General features: G+C 36.8%; 1 protein-coding gene across 2 annotated transcripts in view; it reads left to right on the top strand.

The window, feature by feature from the left end:
• Nucleotides 1–412: 412 nt before the first annotated feature.
• The window catches only part of ANGPT1 (angiopoietin 1), a 251,333-nt gene continuing 230,357 nt past the window's right edge, over nt 413–21,388 (top strand). For both annotated transcript variants that reach the window (XM_008001348.3, XM_008001347.3), the window contains exon 1: nt 413–1,299. In XM_008001348.3, the coding sequence (XP_007999539.1) occupies nt 1,003–1,299 (297 nt within the window). In that variant the 5' untranslated portion in view covers nt 413–1,002. The remainder of the gene's footprint in view (nt 1,300–21,388) is intronic.

The following is a 21,388-nucleotide window of genomic DNA, read 5'->3' as shown; positions in this document are numbered from 1 at the left end:
AATCCTCTTTAATATGCATATGCTATATTGCTTTGTGCAACATATTGCTTTGAGCAACAAATGATGCTAATTTTCTTGCTAATTGGATCCTCTCTGATTATTTTCTTCAACTCCTAAAAGTCTAAGTGAATACGATGAAAGAATACCCCCTGTAAAAATTGTTATTTTACATATTTTTCCTCAGAGTCAAGAATATATGTTTTTTAAAAACATTTAATAATGATACGAGTTTATCATTCTCTATCAAAAATAATTTCATTGGACATCATGCCAATTTTCTTCTTAGGGTCCCTCGACTAAATAGTAACTTTAAAAACATACTGCTAGTTGGCTGTATTTTAGTAGGTCAGCATGCACACCAAAAGTGTATTAAGGTGGACTGCTCTATTTATTGATTTGCCATGAATCTGTTAAAGGCTCAAGGCAATTGTCTGCGGAAGGGGGCGGGAGGGCCATACATGATCGAGGTCATGCGCATCTAGCCAATTTGTAAGACGATCCTGCCGCCCTAAGCCATCAGCAATCCTTAGCATAGGGGCACACTCACGCATTCCTGTCAAGTCATCTTGTGAAAGGCTGCCTGCTTCCAGCTTGGCTTGGATGTGCAACCTTAATAAAACTCACTGAGGTCTGGAAGAAAATAGCAGATCTGAAGCAGATAGGGTAGAGGAAAGGGTCTAGAATATGTACACGCAGCTGACTCAGGCAGGCTCCACGCTGAACGGTCACACAGAGAGGAAACAATAAATCTCAGCTACTATGCAATAAATATCTCAAGTTTTAACGAAGGAAAATATCATTACAGTGAAATAAAAATTTTTTAACATTTTAGAACAAAGCTAACAAATGGCTAGTTTTCTATCATTCTTCTTCAAACGCTTTCTTTGAGGGGGAGACAGTCAAACAAACAAGCAGTTTTACCTGAAATAAAGAACTAGTTTAGAGGTCAGAAGAAAGGATCAAGTTTTGCGAGAGGCACAGAAGGAGAGTGCTGGCAGTACAATGACAGTTTTCCTTTCCTTTGCTTTCCTCGCTGCCATTCTGACTCACACAGGGTGCAGCAACCAGCGCCGAAGTCCAGAAAACAGTGGGAGAAGATATAACCGGATTCAACATGGGCAATGTGCCTATACTTTCATTCTTCCAGAACACGATGGGAACTGTCGTGAGAGTACGACAGACCAGTACAATACAAACGCTCTGCAGAGAGATGCTCCACACGTGGAACCGGATTTCTCTTCCCAGAAACTTCAACATCTGGAACATGTGATGGAAAATTATACTCAGTGGCTGCAAAAAGTAAGTGATTGCTTTCAGTTTCTAATAGCACGGAGCTTTTTCCGTTCTTGCACTGCAGCTAACTTAAAGTTCCTTAGGGGCGCATTTGTGTGTTTACCTTTTGCTCCAGGGGGGCAGTGTTTGCAATTGCAAGACGGCTGTCTGGGTTTGGCTTCCTGGGTAAGCCAAGGTTTGGGGGCTTGCGCAATCCTATGAATGTGTGGGGGCACCCCGTGTGTGTGTCTAGCCCTGGTAAATTTTATGACATTTCTGGTTCCTCTTGTTTAAAGTTCAGCATTAAGAGTCTTTCTGTCAAAACTCTACCTTAAGAAAGAAAGCATGTACCTCTTAAGCAAGTTGGTGAAAAATAAATAATCGTAATGACTATACTAATTAATAAGATCAAATCGATTTTGCACCAGAAAATTTTGTGCCACTGGAGTGGAAAATCATCACAAAGTATTTTGTTTTTTTTTAACCTTTAGAAAAATTAACATGAAGTGAGAGTAAATATAAAATATATTTGGTTGGATAAATTGTATATTTATGTAAAGGGAACTGTTAATTTCAGCAAGTGGTAGAATAGTAGAGGACTGATTACTGTTAAATATTTTTTCTTCTGTCCTTGAGAAAAAAAAATTTAAAAAGATACATTGTAATGTGAACTGTCAGAAAGGGCTTGCTTGCTCACAATGAGAACACCCTGGCCGTTGAGGAAGACATGCACCTGCAGATTTGGGCTGAACGCAACATGTAGTCTCTACTATATTCCTGAAATACCTCCCTTCTCAGGGCATTGTAGTTACAGAGACAGTACCTGGCGAGTTTAAGTATCCATGTTATTTGATGAATGTTAATGTCGAGTATGAATGTAAACTCAATTTATAGAAATCAAATCAAATAGTTTATCCAGTTATTTATCTACAAACCATTTAAAAGTTTTTGTTGAAGATATGCCCATTAAATTATGAACACACTTCTGCAATTCATTCTGTCTTTGCACTCTGTTTAATAATAGGCAGCCGAGAATAAGTATATTCCACTGACTATGCCACTAGAATGGAGGCAATGTCCCAATTTGTGAAAAGCTTCTCTCCCTCGTTAATGGATTCACTTGGTACATATAAATAGGTATGCAATCAGGCTTCTTTAAGTTAGTCTGTAAACCAGGCAATCCCTTTAAAAAGATAAAAGATAGGGAAAGGACAAATGCTCTATTTTGTTCCTGTGTGGTCACACTCGCTTAGGTCATCGCCTGCTGAATCATGCCAAGTAATAGTTATTCTACTTTTGTCCACTAGGGACTGAACTAAGATCACTGTTATTTTCTTCGACACATCAACTGGAACTTAGTAGTTCTACAGTTTCCAAACCTGATATTGTAATCTTTCTATTACAGACTATAGGACTGTAATACGCAATCAGTAGGTAGGTAGAAGAATAAAAAGCAAACAGAACTCTCAGTTTTTTTTCAATTGTAGCTTAAATTTTAGGCACTACTTTCAATAGTAGTTTATAATAGGATGTTTGTATTTTTCTTTGGTAAAACTTATTTCCATTGTAAACAAATGATTTTGGTTGAATAGCTTGTTATTATTCTTCAGTACACCATCCATATAGTTTTTAGTAAGAATCCAATCATATATTAGTCCGGATTCTTTGAGGGAATGGGGAGGAAAATTTAGTCCCAAGTTACCCCGAATGATCTATTCTACTAAAAACGTAATGTTTTGTTTGCTTAAAACGTATAATCAAAATAGTGATTCAAACATAGTAATGCATATTTCTTGTTGCTATGCAATTATTCAGCAGTGACAGGGTAAACACATAATTCTGCTGGGCTTAAATCATGCACGTGTTTCATATGTTAATTTATTTTGCAAAATAAATTTGATTCTGGTTTGCGTTGTTCTTGGTCAATGATTATGGGATAGCTTTCAGATTATAGCCAAGAATAACTATTAAAATGTTCTTTGGTTACATTGACCCTTTCAAGTGTAAATATCAAGCTGAATATATGCTGAAAACGTCCCTATTGGTATGAGTCAGAGCAGTGTGGCTTGACTATTGTCAGTTTAAATTTGCATATCTTTTGTGATTGTCAATGTGATTGGTTGGAGGATCAAGAAACCAAATAAATGCATTCAACAAAGAACTTGCTAAAGGCTTTCATTAGTTTCCCTTAATTAGGAGTTTTCTTCACTCCAAGTTCTAAACTTCATGTGATATATTGATTCTGATAATAGAAATGGGAATCTTTTTACTGTAACTATTTGGTATGCTCAGTACTGCAATTTATATTACTTCTATTTTGATTCCAAGTAGTTGCCATAGGTAGAAGCAATACTCTGAAGAAACTGAGGCTATCAGTGTATGTAAGTGAAATTAATTCATCCATTTATTTGGCAAAATAATTAATCAAAGCATAGTGATTATTATGCAACTCATGGCATTGCTATCAGGAAAGGTTTTGAGGCAGAATACATGTGTTATCAATGCTAAATGAAGCTATATGATAATTATATTAATACATCCCCTTCCATGAAGGGAAACCTCCTTCCTCAACTTTTCTGGTCTTGCAACTGAACAGGATGAGAAGCAAGGCATGCAAGGGGGCAAATGATTTGTCGGTTACCATAAATACTGAAACTGTTATGGCACTGCTTTCTTGATGTGATGGATTTAATTCAAAGAGATCAACTTTCCATAATCACTGGTTGATTAAAATGAGGCAGGTTGATAGCATTATTGTGACTTCTCAGACCAGGAAGAGTGGTATGAATAATATGCATCGTATTATAGTGGTATGAATAAAACTATGCATCATAGTTTTATTTTGTGAAACACCTGGGTGTGTTTCTGGGTTTGATCTCTTCTATAATATAGCTCTTTTCAGAGTTATTAGCAAGTCATAGTAAATACCTGAGAGTGACCAGATCTTAGGTAAGTAACAATAAATACAACTGGCCCCAGTGTCTTTGTCACTTTCTTATGATCTCTTCCTACTTCTCTATGACAGGGAAACATTTAGCCCCACATCCTGTGCTTTGCGAACTACTGTTTTCTGTCTCCACATCTCAAAAAGTTCACAAAGATGTATATTTAAAATATTTAGATTTAAATATGTATAATGTTCTAGGATTTGGGGAATCCTTAGAAGATCTGTTTTGCTTTTGCCAAATGATGTCTTTTTTGGTTAAAAATTTAAATAAATTGAGTGGATAATGCCTTGTAACAGAAAACAATAGTCTATTTGCTATAAATATTTTACACTAGCTCAAATTGATGACTATTAATGGAAAATATAGTTATGAATTGCCATCCAGAATATTTTAAGAAATACAAAGATTTTACTGGACTATTTAGCTGTTTTTCTATTGATGACATTTCTTGGTTAAGGATGTCCTCTATTTGCAGATTGTATTCTTTTCTTCAGAGGTAAGATTTGGAATGCTATTACCCAAAACACATTGACGATGATGATTTTTTTAAACCCATATATTACATATATATTAATCCCTATTAATATCCATTAGAATGTGACCTCCACGAGGCCAGTGACCTTGTGTGTTTGTCCAATGTCATATCCTCACTGCCTGGAAGAGTATATAACATATTTATAACAGATATAAAATAAATATTTGTTAAATGAACAAATGAATGCGTTATCTAATTGCAATCTGCACTTTGCTGTCTACCATCAGCATTTTATTTGAGGCATACACCTTACCTCCTCAATAGATTGTAAGTTGTCTTATACGCAAGGACTATACCCTACAGTTATTTTTGTCCTAATACTAGTTAAAACAATATTGTGTCCAGAGTAGGTGATTATTAAGTATTCAAATTATATTTAACCAGTGATCTAGAATCTCAAAAACTTCTCTAGTCACTCCAGTTCAACTTCTTAATTATTCTTTAAGGGTCAGCTCTGTTGCCAGTTTCTCCAGGAAATCTACCCACATTCCACTTACCCTCCCAAGGCGAGTTCTCAAATGTCATCGCAGTACATTGACTGTATCATGTTAACACTGTACTTCTAAGTTGTTGTGGTGGTTGTTTTAATTATTTGTTTCTAGGTTTGTTTTCCCACCTAGACTGTGAGTTCCTCAAGTGTAGTAAATGTCACTTATCCATTTTTATATCTCTGAACATGTTCATTAAGGGTCTGGATTAATTTCTCTGTTATAGTAATAATCAGTTTTTTAAGAGATCAAGTGCTCAAGTATATAGTGGTAACTATAAAATAATGCAATTTAAGGGACCTTGTAACTACTTCAAAGTTTGCTTAAATGTTAGCACTAGGCTACTTGAGGGTCAGCTAGATATTCTTTTGTGTGATAATGTTTTGTACTTCTATAAGCACAAGAACTTAGTATTTCTTGTTCAGTACAGTAGGGAGCCATTTACTGCATACATCTGTATAATATGTATTTATCTGTATAATATGTACACATGAGAACTTAATTATAATATACATCTATATAATATGTGCACATGAGAACTTGATTATCATAATATACATCTGTATAATATGTGCACATGAGAACTTAATTCTCACTGGTATATTATTGTTTTGGTGGCTGGTGGTGGCTGTGCAACACTAAGTCAGAGACAATGCTCTTATATTTTATTTTCACATTTGTGGGAACTTCCTAAACGTGTGAAATGGGTAGACATTGGCCAGGTGCAGTGGCTCACACCTGTAATCCCAGCACTTTGGGAGGCCAACGCGGGCAAATCACCTGAGGTAAGGAGTTTGAGACCAGCCTGGTCAACATGGCAAAACCCTGTCTCTACTAAAAATACAAAAACTTTGCTGGGCCTGGTGGTGCATGCCTGTAATCCCAGCTACTAGGGAGGCTGAGGTAGGAATGACTTGAACCCAGGAAGCGGAGGTTGTGGTGAGCCGAGATCGCACCACTGCACTCCAGCCTGAACGACAGAGCGGGACTCTATCTCAAAAAAAAAAAAAAAAAAAAAGTAGATATTTAATAAGTACGAATTTAATAGTTTGTCACTAAGTGTGAAAATTTGTCACTAAATGTGAAAATTTTGTCACTAAAGGTGAAAATAAGATACATGCACAATTTATGCCTACAGATTGGGAAAAGTAGCAGTTGCTGAGAAAGATTAATAGAAATAATTATCTTTTAAATCAAGTTGGAGAAATGTCCCCACCAACTTCATTTGAAGAATAGACCCCTGATTTTCAAGCCAGGTAAGAGCCCTTCAGAATCTGTGTTAACTTTTCAACAAATAGTTAGGTGTTATTGTTTGCTTATTACATTTTAGAATCAAAAGATCCAAAAAACCCCTTTCAGCCCCAGAAGCTAACAGTTAGTACTATCACAACCTTTTGGCACACTGTCTCCATTGAGAGATCTCAGGTTTTAGGGCTATGGCAAGTAGGTCTTTTTCTATGGGCTTCTATGGGCAATTACAGTCCTTCCTTACCCCTGACTGTACCATTTCACATTGAGCTTTCTTTTAATAGCACTCCTCTCATATATAAGTATTGGTTTAATGAAATTTTAAATGAATAAGAATGTCATTTTCCCTCTTAAAAATCCTTCTACAACTTCTCATTACATAGGAATAAAATCTGACTTCTTACCAGGAGGTCTTATATGGTCTGCCCCACACCGCTCACTGGCCCTGTCATTTACTACCTTGAAACGACATTCCAGACACTCAAGTGACATTGGCCTTCTTGTTATTTCTCCAACAGACAGGCTCATTCCTGCCTCAGGGACTTTACAAGCTGTTTACTCAGCTCAGAAAATTCTTCCCCCTGATCTTCGCATGGTTGGCTACTTCTCTTCATTCAGGTCTTCACTCAGCAGTCTTCTCAGAAATTCTCTGAGCACCATTCCCTACCACCTTCCCCACTTTGCTGAGAGACTTTCTACCATATTATGCTGTTTTATTTCTTCATGGTATTTACTACTGCATAATGCTGTGTTAGTTATTGTCAGATTATTTATTCTGTCTTTGCCTACTAAGAATGCAAACTCCATTAGAGCAGCGGCCTTGTCTATCTTGATGCAGTATACCTTCTACCTAGAAGAGTGGATTACACATGGTAGGACCTCAATAAATATTTGCAGAATGAGTGACTCTGTATTTTCATAGACACTATGCTCTGCGAGGTACACCCTGTACCTGTCTTGTTGACCAGTTTTTATTTATTATTCGGTTTTATTATTTCTGGTAGCAGACTGACTTTTCTGGCACAATGCTTACAACATAGCTGGCTCTATTTAGTATTTTTTTAAAAATAGGGAAACAAATGAAGTCCATGAGCGGATTTGGACTATAATCAAATTGATGTATGAAATTTAGATGCAACTATATTTTACACATTACCTTTTTAACTACATAATGGCAGAAATTTTATTAATATTCCGAGTTTCCATCCTCTCTATCAAAGATCAGCCAGCAATGGCCCTTGGGCCAAATCCTTCCTGCCACCTCTGTTTGTAAATAAAGCTTTATTGAAGAACAACCACATTCCTTCCTTTATATATTGTCTGTGCATTTGTAAATAAAGTTTTATTGGAACAGAGCCACACTCATTCATTTATGCATTGTCTATGGTTGCTTTCCTCCTACAAAAGCAGAGTTGAGGAGTTGCAACAGAGCCTAAAATATTTAATATCCAGCCCTTTTGAGAAAAAGTTAGCTGACCCCTGCCCTATATTGCAAGAGGAATTAGTATTAATTTTGGGACCATTGCAAGGTAAATTGTAAGGTTTGTTGTGTGGGAAAAAGATTGCCCTCCAGGAGGCCCAGTAATCTTCAGGTTCATGCCAGTTGGCAGAGAGCCTGACTAAGCCATTTCTTGGCTGGGTGTCTGGACATGCTGTGAGGTGACATTTTAGAGGCACACAGGCAAGGGAATTTCATGTCTTTTCTTTCTCCTGCCCATCATCACAAGAACAGGGAAATATTCCCAAAGCAGATACATATCAGTAAAGAAAAAGCACCTGGATAACAATATAGACCAGCAGACTGTGGATAAACAAGTCTGGGCTACAGGGTCTTCTGTGCTATGCGCCTGTTTCATCCTGTTGGTTGTGGCATTAGCAAGAATGCTGACAAAACACTACAGCCATTCTATTTTCTTAGAAATGGGGCTTCAGCTCAGCCTCTTATTAGAAACCTTTCCCCTCTGTCATTTGTTTTAAGTATAAACATTAGAAGTGTTCTCACTTGTGCAGATGATGAGAGGGGAGGAGCAATAAGTGGTAGCTCAGCTACAAAACACAGAGTTTTATCAGCCCCTGTGCTATAATTTGCTAATTAAGGAGGTTTTGTTTTCTTTCTGCCACAGCCTTCTCTCTGTGTGGAAACATTAGCAGCCTTTTCCTGGGCCTTGTCTTCTTTTCTTTTCGTCTTTCCTTCTTTCTTCTTCTTCTTTTTTTTTTTTTTTAGTACCACAAGCTATGTTGTGTCATTTGCTTAGATGCACAACCCTAATTACATTCTGAGTCATCCTCGACTGTTGTCCCAATACAAGATGATCTTTGGCAGTGGAGTTGGGAAATTCCAAACCCCCTTTGGTTTTGGCCCCATGGTCTGAGGGAGGGAGGGCATCTCGGTGTTTAAATCTTCTTACAATGTGTACAAAAGATGTGCCCCCTCTCTTACCAAAGAGGGTTTTAAAGAATGACGCCCTCCATGGATTATCTTCTCTTTACATTTGGAGGCTATTTCCATGTAGGGTCTATACCTGAATACCCTTCTCTAATTCTAAATATTAGAAGTGAGAGAACTTTAGGCTCCTTTGGTCTCAGTTGTCTGCTCAAATAATCTGAATTTTTTCCTTCAAGCAAATGAAAAGGTAATTTTGAACAGAGAAAGTAGCTAATAATTCCATCCAGAATGCATTTAGGCCTATGAAAATCTTTTCTTTTGTCAGTAAGTACTGAAAAATATACAGCAAGAAAACTTACTTGTTTATATTATACTACATGACAATGCAGGTCACTTATTAGAAGTCTATCTAGGAATGTGTTTCCTAAGTTTGTGTTGAACTCTTGAAAAAACATGCAGATTAGCACAGGCATCAAGATGCATCTGAAGTAAATCAGCAGCTGAAATATGATTAAAACACAAGTGAAATGTGAATATCTTAAATCACTAGTAATATGTACCTGTAAGTGACCAAACTCACTGGCATCAGATAGGTAAATTTATTATAAATTTCAGCGAAATGGTTTATGATAATTTTGAAGGATGGCATATTGTAAAGTCTAGTGACATGTGTAGCTCTACTCATTAGGAAGGAGTATACTTTATTGGCAGTCTCTACTGTGTTTCTGAAGGCTACATAAGTTAAATTACAATGCTTCACCCTCCAAGATGATTGGAGACTTTCCATTCCCAGAGAACCAATAAATATTTTTAAATCTCAAATTATAGTTCTTCTTTAAACCCTTAAAGATGAAAGATAGCCCCAGGATTTCATAAAACATTTTGACAGTATTCTTGTCTTCACTCTTGATATAGAGCTGAGTAGATTAAAGTTCAATAGGTTTTTACTGTAGTTCAAGGTTTGCTGCATCCAGCAGGTCTTGACATCCACCTTATTTTAATTGCACAGATATAAGGGGTCAGAATTGTAAGCTTATTACCAGTATTATCAGTCTTTTTATTATTTTCTAATTCTACTCAGTTTTTAAATAATAAGAACAAAGGTATAAGGTGATAGTTGTACTAATGCTTGTAGAATAAATGAATGGGTTTATTGAATAAGCTGAATATTTAATAACTTAAAATGTCAATAATAAAGACAATATTTTTGAACCAATGAACTGATGAATTTTAAATAATTCTTGGCAATTGAACCTGATTTTCAAATGAATTATTCAGCAGAAGTTTAATATCTAGAAACAAATGCAGAGGTTAGAGAAGAAGTGGAGTGAGGCCTTCTTCTAAACCTTCTTCCCTTGGCCCTCCAAGAGCATTCCTCAGGGCACCCCATATGTCCAAAGGAACACAGTTTCAAAATAGCTGCAAGAAAACTTTCAAATAATCAAATATTAGTTAGGTAGAGCTGCCCAAACCTAGCTACTGGTGGGCACGAAGAAACATTACCTTCGATAGTTTGAATTTGTTGCCAAGCTGTTGTATGAACATCCAAATCTGCCTTACAGAAAGCAGTTTAAGGGTATCAGTGTGTAAATTTCAAAAACAAATGCAGATTGTTTTAGACTCTTAAAAATACTGAGGCCCACCCATATTTCACATGACACAAATTTGATAATAGACTACTCTTGGTTAATTAGCGGCAAATTGTATAATTTGTCTAATCCCTTAATTATACAATTGTATGATAATGTTTACTTATGTATTTTTACTTTAAGAATGTAGTGTGTGATGATTGCCTCATATTGTAAAGGATACTATTCACTTCAAGCAGAATTCATTGTCAAGAATAGTGAAAGAAAATCTGAATTTCAAGGAGGAATTTTGATATTTTCAAAATTTCTCTGATGATTTATTAGATCTACTTACCTAACCTTGTTTTTTCACTTCTGCTACATGGCACTTACCAAGAATAGAAATCTCGAGAACTGCTATTTTCTTGTACACATGTGCCAGTATTTTTGTGTTTTTTAAGACACTTGTCCATGTTGTAAAGATGAATTTTTAAACTATATAAAATAATCCATGAGTCCATTTTCCCAAATACACCTAAGCTGTGCTATATCATAATGTGCTGAAAGAGCACAACCAAATGAGGCAGTCCCATCGATTTCATTAGCTCTCTGGAGCTTTTTCTTTTTTTTAGCAGATGAATGACACACGGCCACTTAATATACTGATGGTGTGAAGGCTCCAATGTGAGGCCTTATATGAATTTATTATTCACTTTCTTGTTGTTTTAAAAATGAGAGTTCTAATATTTTTTCTGGCATCCAAATGGTTTGCTTTTTTCAACCCCCACTTTGCTCATCCTGCACATTAGAGACTTCTGAGATTAAAACCAGGAAAGCAGAGGTGGCAAGGCAGCCCTCAGACCAGGCAAGACAAAAAGATTGAAAGGGACCTCCCGGCCTGTCTGTCCTTTTTATTTCTCTTGTCTCCTCCATTATTCTTTTTAATAAAGTCTCCTGTGATCCTTCTCATGCTGGCCGTGGAGGAGGAGTGCTGCAAAGAGGATGGACAACAGGGAAGGCAAATGAACAGAGAGACCAGTGACTGCCCCTTTATTGGGACATGGGGGAGGGGTGACACAGTGAGGGACAGGGGACTATAGCAGTGTCAGGAGGACTGCTCCATGAGGGATGGCATGAGTTCTGTCATGCACTTTTAGTACACGGGCAGGAGTCATAGAACTTAGCACCTGCAATTAACAAAGGGCAGGAAACCAGTTAGTCAGTTACCTAATCAAATATGCACTTCAGCCAAGATAGTCTGCAAGGTACTAGGAAGATGCAAGAAATTCACTAAAACCCCTGTTGTTGAGAAGCCTAAACCCACTGAAACAAATTTAAAAGCGAGGACATTATTTGTGTCCACTATTTCCTATGACAAGTTTAATGATAGTACAGCCCAGTGATGAAGTGGGTCATGCCTAGAGTCAAACTGCCTGAATTTGAATGCTGATAGCACCACTGACTTGCTGTGTGACCTTGGGCAAGCTTCTTCACTGCTCTGTGCTGCAATTTCATTATGGGTGAAATTGAGGTGATAATAGTATCTATACCATAGAGTTATTAAGCACAGGCATAATTCACATAAATTACTTTGCACAAGTTCTGTCACCTAGTAGGTGTTATGTAAATACTGCTTATCACTAGGGGAAGTTCTGGGTACACTGTTAATTAAATATTGAGCACTTTTTCAAAACTATTGGGACCACTGGAAAAACTTTACATGTGTTAGTTCATTGAATACCTCAAAAGCCAATAAGAGGTAGATAGTGTTATAATTATTCCATGTGGCAAGTGAGAAAACTGAGGCAGGCACAGAGAGTGGAAGTAACTTGCGCAGGATTACACAGTAGCTAAATTTATGGGCCAGCACTCAATCCCAGGCAGTCTGGCTCTATGACCTATGCTCTTAACCAAATATGAGATTAACTGCAGCAATGTTTGCCATGTCTCCTCCTGTCAATCATCAAACCTTAAGCCTATTTCTAAAAATTTTTTCTGTAGTTGTCTTTGTGTCTAAACCCTTAATTCTTTGATACTAAATGTGTTGCCCCTTTCTCAAGTTCTGTTTCACACAGCCATTTGTCCCCATCCCCACTCTAAAGCTCCATGGTTAAATTGACGGTGGCACGTAGGCTCTGTTGCTGATTGAAGCACAATAGCTGATTCTCTCAGCCCTCCCACAGGCCTGTTAACAGACCACAGAATCCCACGTCTGCAGTCCCTACTGCGTATCTCCTTAGAAGCACCATCTCTTGAAGTTATAGAGTTTAATTGAGTCTGACTATTTATCTAAAAGCTTCTAAAACACAAAGAAAGGCTTACAATTGCTTTACATGGGGTGAAGCTGCCTATTCTAAATATCTTCCATTCAACATAGTGACCTCCCTCTTGGATTTATCTGTAGGCAGTCCTGCTTGGAAAAGTGAAAGCTCATTCTGGAACTTAAAATATTATTTGCCTGCACTTCCTTTTCTGGGTCATTTGGAGGGTTGTAAAAATGAGAAGAAATGCCTTGTTTCCTTAGGCAATGACCTCTTATCTCACTTCCTATTTTATTTATCATTGTCCCTATTAATGAAAATATTCCTGGCATTTTGGGCCCAGGCCAAGAACACTGCTACTTGTAGACAATTGTGATAGTTCTTCCTCTCTTTTTGTCTGATCTTGGAGGCCTGGCCACTCAAAATTTGGGTTTTGAGACTTGCTGCTTCCCTTGCTGAGTATCAGTTGCATGAGACAGGGAGGCTCTACCCTACCTTCTCCCTGTCCATTCTTCTCCACAGACACCCAAAGAGGACAAAGCAAGATGGGGACAAAAGAGATTTCAGTCATTCTTTTCACCCACCTTTGCATGGTGAGGTAAACTAAAACCTATTAAAACAGCACAACAACAGATAACTCAGTGCATATTCACTTGCTTGACCTGTGCTGTCTATTGAATGCTGAGCACAAGCAATGTGTGGTGTGTGGGCATTATAGGTGCCCAGTACATACTGTTAGGATGTGTTCATGAATCAACACACGCTGTATTGCTCAAGCTGTTTTGGGGCCACTATTTGGTCAGTGAAGTTGTCTGAAGGATACTTGTGCTAATGCTGAATAACAGAGATCTTTCCCCAATGCGCAGGAAGCTATTAAGTTATAGAGTACAATTTTCTCAACTTTAAGGGTTTCTCACTTCATCGTCTCCATGTTTGTCATCTTCCATCTATTGTGTGTGATATTTGTCATCTCTCAGGAGACAACTGACAATACAGCAAATACATATTAAAGGAAGCTGGGAAGTGACCTCTCATGTTTAGTTGTACAGCTTGCATTACATGAGACACATGATTATCTCACTGATATAACATAATCACATGTTCTGCCAATGAAATTGCTATTGCTTTCTGTGCAAAATAATTTATCTGCAAAGACAGCAATGGATACTGGATGTTCTTTCACGTAGCAAGTATGAAAATAACTTTTCTGCCAGACACAGTAGCTCACGTCTGTAATCCAGAACTTTGGGAGGCTGAGGCTGGTGGATTGTTTGAGCTCAAAAGTTCAGCACCAGTCTGGGCAACATGGTGAAACCCTGTGTCAAAATAATATACAAGAATTAGCCTGGCATGGTGGCTGGCACATGCTTGTGACTCTACAGGCTGAAGTGGGAAGATCACTTGAGCCCAGGAGGTTGAGGCTACAGTGAGCTGGGATTGTGGCGCTGCACTCCAGTCTGGCTGACAGAGTGAGACTATCTCCAAAAACAAAAAGAAAAAAAAAAAAGAATTATTTTTAAAAATAAGGTATTAATAAGTTTACCTTGATAAACAGTGTCATCACTCAAACAAATATTTTAATACATAGCAGGTATTATCAAACCCACTTTACAGATAAGGAAACCGAGGGCCACTAAAGTCAAATGATTTTTTAAGAGGTTACATATTTACTTCGAGGCAGATTGAAGAATTTGAATCCATACTTTGAGTGGTTAAATCTGAAGCTCTTCACTCTTCTTGCCTCTTTCACTTTTCTTTCACAAATTACAACAAATTCTGAATGGTGGGGAGTAAGGAAGAGATTCAGATGAATGATGATGTCTTGTAAGTTTTTGGAGAATCTATCCATACTAAATAGCCTTCTTTGGCAATGAGAATAATTTACCATACATGTGTATAAATTGCTGTAAGAAGCCTGCCGTTCTTAGGGAAAATGCTTCCTAGGAATCTTTCCCATCCCAGCACAATTCTTAAAAAACTTTCACAAATATGTCAGAGGCAAATAATTCATTGCTATTTTTACTTTTCTTTTTAAATAAATGAGCTACTTAGACAAATTGCCTTAGTTGGAGTTATCCAGATATGAGTATACAAATAAAGATAATATTTTAAACTAGCTTATCTGTATTTTTGTTCAGGAACACTTCATTATTACAGTATTAGGTTATATTTCTTATATTTCTTTCAGCTAAAAGACAAAAAATAAAATATAGTCAATAGAGAATCATTTAACATTTTCAACATTAATAAATTGGGGTACTATTTGTAATATTCTGGGCAAGAGTCATTTAAAAGACCTTATGCCATGTATGCTTTGAATTTTTTAAAAAGTTCATCAGTATGATAAGAATATGAAAAATGTAGTCATTGATCTCCAGTCTATGCTTAGAAAAAAAGAAAAGAAAATTAATAAACACTTGTGAAAGTGAAACTGTCAGTATCTCTTACTGACAGTCGAGATAAACTAATGGACTAAAGAGACCTTGGTTCAAACAAATGATTAAAGCTGACAATAAAAGTGGAAATCTCATACTCAGCCTTCAACAAAGAAAGCTCTTAACTGAGAATTGAATATATAGAGAAACTAAGAAGACTTCCTGTCAAAGAGGAAAAAGAAATTTTTATTTTACAACTGTTATGTTTCATATGAGACTAAAGCTTACATACTTTGAGTTCACAAATCAAACTTGTGCAATTTGCAAGGAAAAGGTCATTAGGGAAATGAATTACCCTGAACATAAATTATCTCTATATAGTATCCTACTATTTTGAAATGTCTTCCATTGAATCTAATTTTGAAGATCATGGTCAAAATGATATCATAAACAACTAAAGAATTCAAATAAACTCTGTAAGCCTATTTTAAAGTTTTTTTTTTTTTTTATGTTTCAAATAATTCACCAAATATTTTGAAAGTTCCTTTTCTGGTCAGATACAAAATAGCCTCTTGTGAAAAATGAGATTAACATAGGTTTGTTCCTCCTCTGATTACTGGGCATTTGAGAAATCAATGACAAAGTGGTGATTTTCATCAGAAAGACACATCATTCCAACCCATTCATTCAGTGGAGGTACTTTGGAATCTTTAAGGAAGATATAGTTTAAAAAATTATATATAGTTTTAAAAAGTTAGAACAAAACACACCTAAGCCACCATGTTTGAGTAATAAAGCTATATAAAGAAATATAGCTATTTCTATTTAAATTTAACAAGGTAGAAAAAGTACAAGTAATAAGTAGAGAACAGCACTAGATGGTAAATGATTACAATAGCACTTCCTGTCTTATATGCCACCCTCTCATGAAGAGTTTCCCTCCCCTTGAATCTGGCTGGGTCATAAAAGGGAATTGCATTCCCATCTTGTGCACTACAGTACTCATGCCCTGAGCTACTGCCTTAGAAGTCCATCTACCTGAAGGCCATGGTGTTGTGAAGAAGTCAAGTCACATGGAAAAGGCATGTGTAGGTGCTGTGGGTAGTGAGTCTCCATATTTGAGTCCCCTCACCTCAGGCTCTAGACATGTGAATAAATGGGCCTTCAAAGCTTTCTGGTCCCCACCCATTGCACTATCTCTAGATTTGGAAAAGGTCTGGAACATCATGGGGGTAGAAACAACCCATCCCTACTGTTCCGTTTCTGAAATCCTGACTCATAGAGTCTGAGATCCCAGTGAACATAATCAAATAGTTGCTACAAACTACTAAATTTGGAGGGTAATATGACGGAACTTCAAAAAACTTATGGAAGGAAATAATTGAAAGATAAAAATGAAAATGTAAACTTTATTTCTTAACATAAGCTCCATCAGGTTCAACTCACTCATGTAAGCCATGATACCAGCCATTTTAGTCCATCCCTAAAGAACTGAAGGTCCAGGAATTTAATCATATCAATGCAGTATTTTTTTCATTATTAACTGAAGGGAAATAAGTACCCAATATGGTTCGGCTGTGCCCCCACCCAAATCTCATCTTGAATTATAGTTCCTATAATCCCCATGTGTTGTGGGAGGGACCTCATAGGAGGTGATTCGATTATGGGGGCAGTTTTCCCATGCTGTTCTCATGATAATGAGTGAGTTTTCACAGGACCTGATGGTTTTTTAAGGGGCTTCCCCCTTTGCTCAGCACTCATTCTGTTTCCTGCAACCCTGTGAAGAGGTGACTTCCACCATGATTGTAAGTTTCCTGAGGCTTCCCCCAAGAAATGTGGAACTGCAAGTCAATTTAACCTCTTTTCTTTATAAATTACTGGGTATTTCTTCATAGCAGCATGAGATTGGACTAATATAGGACCTTTTACAGATTTTCTTTACTTCTTTTTTTTTTTTTTTTTTTGAGACGGAGTCTGGATCTGTTGCCAGGCTGGAGTGCAGTGCTGCAATTTTGGCTCACTGCAACCTCTGCCTTCCAGGTTCAAGTGATTCTCCTGTCTCAGCCTCCCGAGTAGCTGGGACTACAGGAGCCCGCCACCACACCCCGCTAATTTTTTGTATTTTTAGTAGAGATGAGGTTTCACCATGTTGACCAGGATGGTTTCGATCTCTTGACCTCATGATCCACCTGCCTTGGCCTCCCAAAGTGCTGGGATTACAGGTGTGAGCCACCTCACCTGGCCCCTTTTACAGATTTTTTGAAGATTAGGAAACAAAAAAGTCAGAAAGAGCCAAATCAGAACTGTGAGGTGGATGCCTAATGCTTTTCCATGGAAACTCTTGCAAAATTGCCCTTGTTTGATGAGATGAATTAGCAGCATTGTGGTCATGAAGAAGGACTCTGCTGAAGTTTTTCTGGCTGTTTTTATGCTAAGCACTGGCAAACTTTCTCAAAACACTCTCAAAATAAGCAGATGTTATGGTTCTTTGGTCCTCCAGAAAGTCAACAAATAAAATGCCTTGAAGATCCAAAAAAAACTATTGCCATGACCTTTGCTTTTGACTGGTCCACTCTTTCCTTGACTGGACCACTTCCACCTCTCAGTAGCCATTGCTTTGATTGTGCTTTATCTTCAGGATGATATTGGTGAAGCCATGTTCTATCTCCTGTTACAATTCTCCAAAGAAATGCTTTAGGATCTCAATCCTCCTTATTCAAATAAATTTCCATTGAAAACTCTGCTCTTGTCTACAGTTGATCTGGGTTCAATGGTTTTGTACCCATGAAGTTGAGTGGAAAATTTGCTCAATTTTAATTTTTCAGTCAGAATTGTGTAAACCGAATAAATTGAAATGACTGTGATGTTGGCTGTTGGTCATGCTGTTAGTCATTGATCCCCTTCAGTTAGGGCATTAACAAATAAAAAATTCTATGCATGTGGATAGTCTGCTGCTGCAGGCTTCATCTTCAACATTTTCTTGTCCCTTAAAATGAGTTATCCATTTTTAAACTGCTGATTACTTTGGAGCATTGTCCCCATAACATTTTTGTAAAGCATTAATTATTTCAACATTCTTCCAACCAAGCTTCACCATAAATTTGATGTTTGTTCTTGCTTCAATTTTAGCAGAATTTATGTTGTTTTAATAAGGGCTCTTTTCAAACAGATACCTTATGCGTCTTAGTGCCTCAAATTAGATCCCGTTCAGACAGGTTACAAGTTAGTATGAACATATTTTGGTGCAAAAATTTTTAAACCCATGCATAGTTTTTTCATAATATGCACTTTCCATGAACTTTTTGAAGATCCCCTGTATATTAAATCAATAGTAGTGACTGGAACAGTCACCATTTACTTAGGCATACATGCAGGGCCTATCACTATAACAAGCATTGAAAAACAATGTATTAGACCTGAGGTCTGCCTTCCAGAAGATTGAATTCCAGTAAGACTTATGACATGGATAAAAATGTCATAAGTGTTGGTTTTTAGGCAAATTTTTATTGCCTCTCTCTATTCTCAAAAAGTTAACTATTTCAGTTTCACATAAGCTTAGTAAGATGTAATAAATATAACTGGAAGACTGCATACATTTTTGTGCTCCTTTGAGTAAAATGGTTGTTAGTATTTTTTTTGCCTACAGAATAGTATTTTTAAAAGCTTCATAGACCATCTACACTCTGAATTCCACAATATCAAATTGATGTACTACATAGTTTATGTGATTCTTAATGCTTACATTGTTTGAAATTTTTCTGATCACTAAAAATCGTAAAAATCTCTGGGAATTTGTATTTTTGAGAATCTAGTCATGAAGTTATTTTATAACTCTATACTACTTAACCTGTCATGTTTAGGCTGTAAGTTTGAATCCAGATGTTTCTGAAAGCTGTTACTGAGCATGGCTGACTGGTGATCTCTCAAACGTAAAATGAGTTAGCACCATCTGTTCAATTCCCAGTGGTTTGAAATTCCTGCAATAAAATCCATCCCAGATTTTCCCCTTCTTAAGTGATGAGCGTAGAATCTGGACTTGAATGAAACCGGTATAGGAACATTCTTTAAATATATGAGGTGCTTTGCTTATTACATTATATATTGGTTGAAGCTTTTTGGAAAAGAGCATAACAGTGAATACAAAGAACATAGCTATTTTCAAATCTTTTGACTCAATAATCCAATTTCTGGGAATCATTCCCAAGGAAATCATTTAACAGAAGGAAAAAGCAACATATACGAACATGCTCATTGCAACTACCATAGCAGGAACACAGGAAACAATAGGTATTATTTATTTGGTACTTGTTTTGATACCTTGCACACATCTCTAATCCCCAAAAAAAACAAACAAAAGAATCTGAAAGATAAACATTACCCATAAACTTTGAATGAGGAAATCACAAACAAGCTCCCACAAACAGCAAATGGCAGAACCGTTAGACACTCCAGTCCGGGATCCTCTGATGAAAAATCATGTCTTCAGTGACCCCATGACTGCAGCTGTTAAAATCATATTTTAAAAAGAGAAGATGCCCACCAGATGGTACGTGAACAGGTGAGTTATATACCTGAATAATTGAAATAATAGCTAATATTTTGGGCACGTAGTATGAACCAAACTCTGGGACAGATACTTTAGGATATTATTTTATTTGATTCTCACAACTCTGTACACACTGTTATTGTCCTCAATTTATAAAAGCTGTATGTATGTTATAGCACTGAGTTTGTGTGTTGGGTGGGTGGAAAATCACTGTGAATTTGTAGGCATGAACATAAAACTATCGACAGGGAACATACCCAAAACATTCACAATGAATAATTTTTAATGAAAAAGATTAAAGAATTTTTAAAATTTTCTCTCTTATGAAGATTATGTGTATTGTACAATATAAGCATTGCCACTTTTATATTCAAAGAAATCTCTATTTATTTATTTATTTTTTGAGATGGAGTCTTGCTCTGTTACCCAGGCTGGAGTGTAGCGGTGCAACCTCCATCTCCCGGGCTCAAGCTATTCTCCTGCCTCAGTTCCTCAAGTAGCTGGGACTAGGGGTGTGCGCCACCACACCTGGCTAATTTTTGTATTTTTAGTAGAGTGTGGTTTTGCCATGTTGGCCAGGCTGGTCTCGAACTCCTGACCTCAGGTGATCCCCCCACTTCAGCCTCCCAAAGTGCCGAGATTGCAAGCATGAGTCACTGTGCCTAACAGATTTTTTTTTTAATAGGTATATTTAGACTGAGACAAAATAAAAGAAGCAGGAGTGATATAAAATAGATGGGATCTTGACTCCATGAAATTTTGACTGTATTAAAACTTTCATTATTTTTCAAAATAACTGTTGCAGGGAAAACAAATATAAAAAGATCTTTAGAAATAGTAGCAGAATCTTGTAGAAAAATAAAATAATATAAAAAAACTAGGAGAAATATTTTGGAACAGGGTTTTTCCATGGGTGACTTCATTTTTTACTACCTAAGCAGCTTTCTTCCTGTAAGACCAGCCCTCAGTTTACTTTTCTCATGTCATGGTCATTTATTCATTTTCTACTAATTTTTATTTCTTACTTTCCCTTGTCTTTACTTTCATGTAAAGATTTATGTTGAAAGCACCAAACACGGTGAATTACAGAGAAAGAAACTGGGTTAGGGTAGTCCAAAATCCTTGGGTAATTTTATTCTTTTTATTCGAAGGAAAATTTACATTTAAGAAATTCTACTGGCGATGAACAGAAGTAAGTTATAAAACAGAAGGTAAGCAAATGAGCTATTTTTATAGAATATAAAATCAAGGTTAAATTCTCCAAGACTTAATGTAGTAAAGAAAGCAGGAATAAATACTGGAGAAAGAGATTAATGAAGTTATGATTATGTGAGATGATAAGTATGAAATTACTTCACAATATCTGAATAGCTATCCCAGTGCAAACTATATCGACAGTCAGAGCTTTTCAAAAAATCGGAACCGATCATGACATTCGCCTAGTGGAAACACATCAATGGACCCATGGTATCCTCAGAATGAAGTTCAAACTCTCAATTATATCTTTATAAGCTGGCCCTGGCTTACCACTCCAGTCTCATCTTTCACAATTTCTCTGTTGTTCTTTATGTTCCAGCCATGTCTAAATGTGGCAGTTCTGTTGCAATATCATGGTTTATTTTTCTTCCTTAACTTTATGCAAACTGTGAGCCAACAAATCCCCTGACTCTCTCCTGCTACATCCTCCATATTGTAGTTAATAAATGAATGGATGGAGAGGTGAATGGACATATGACTGCAGGGATACGTGAATGAGTAGGT

Source organism: Chlorocebus sabaeus, chromosome 8 (assembly GCF_047675955.1).
Source record: "Chlorocebus sabaeus isolate Y175 chromosome 8, mChlSab1.0.hap1, whole genome shotgun sequence".
Taxonomy (NCBI): domain Eukaryota; kingdom Metazoa; phylum Chordata; class Mammalia; order Primates; family Cercopithecidae; genus Chlorocebus; species Chlorocebus sabaeus.
This window is presented reverse-complemented; position numbering and strand designations above follow the sequence as displayed.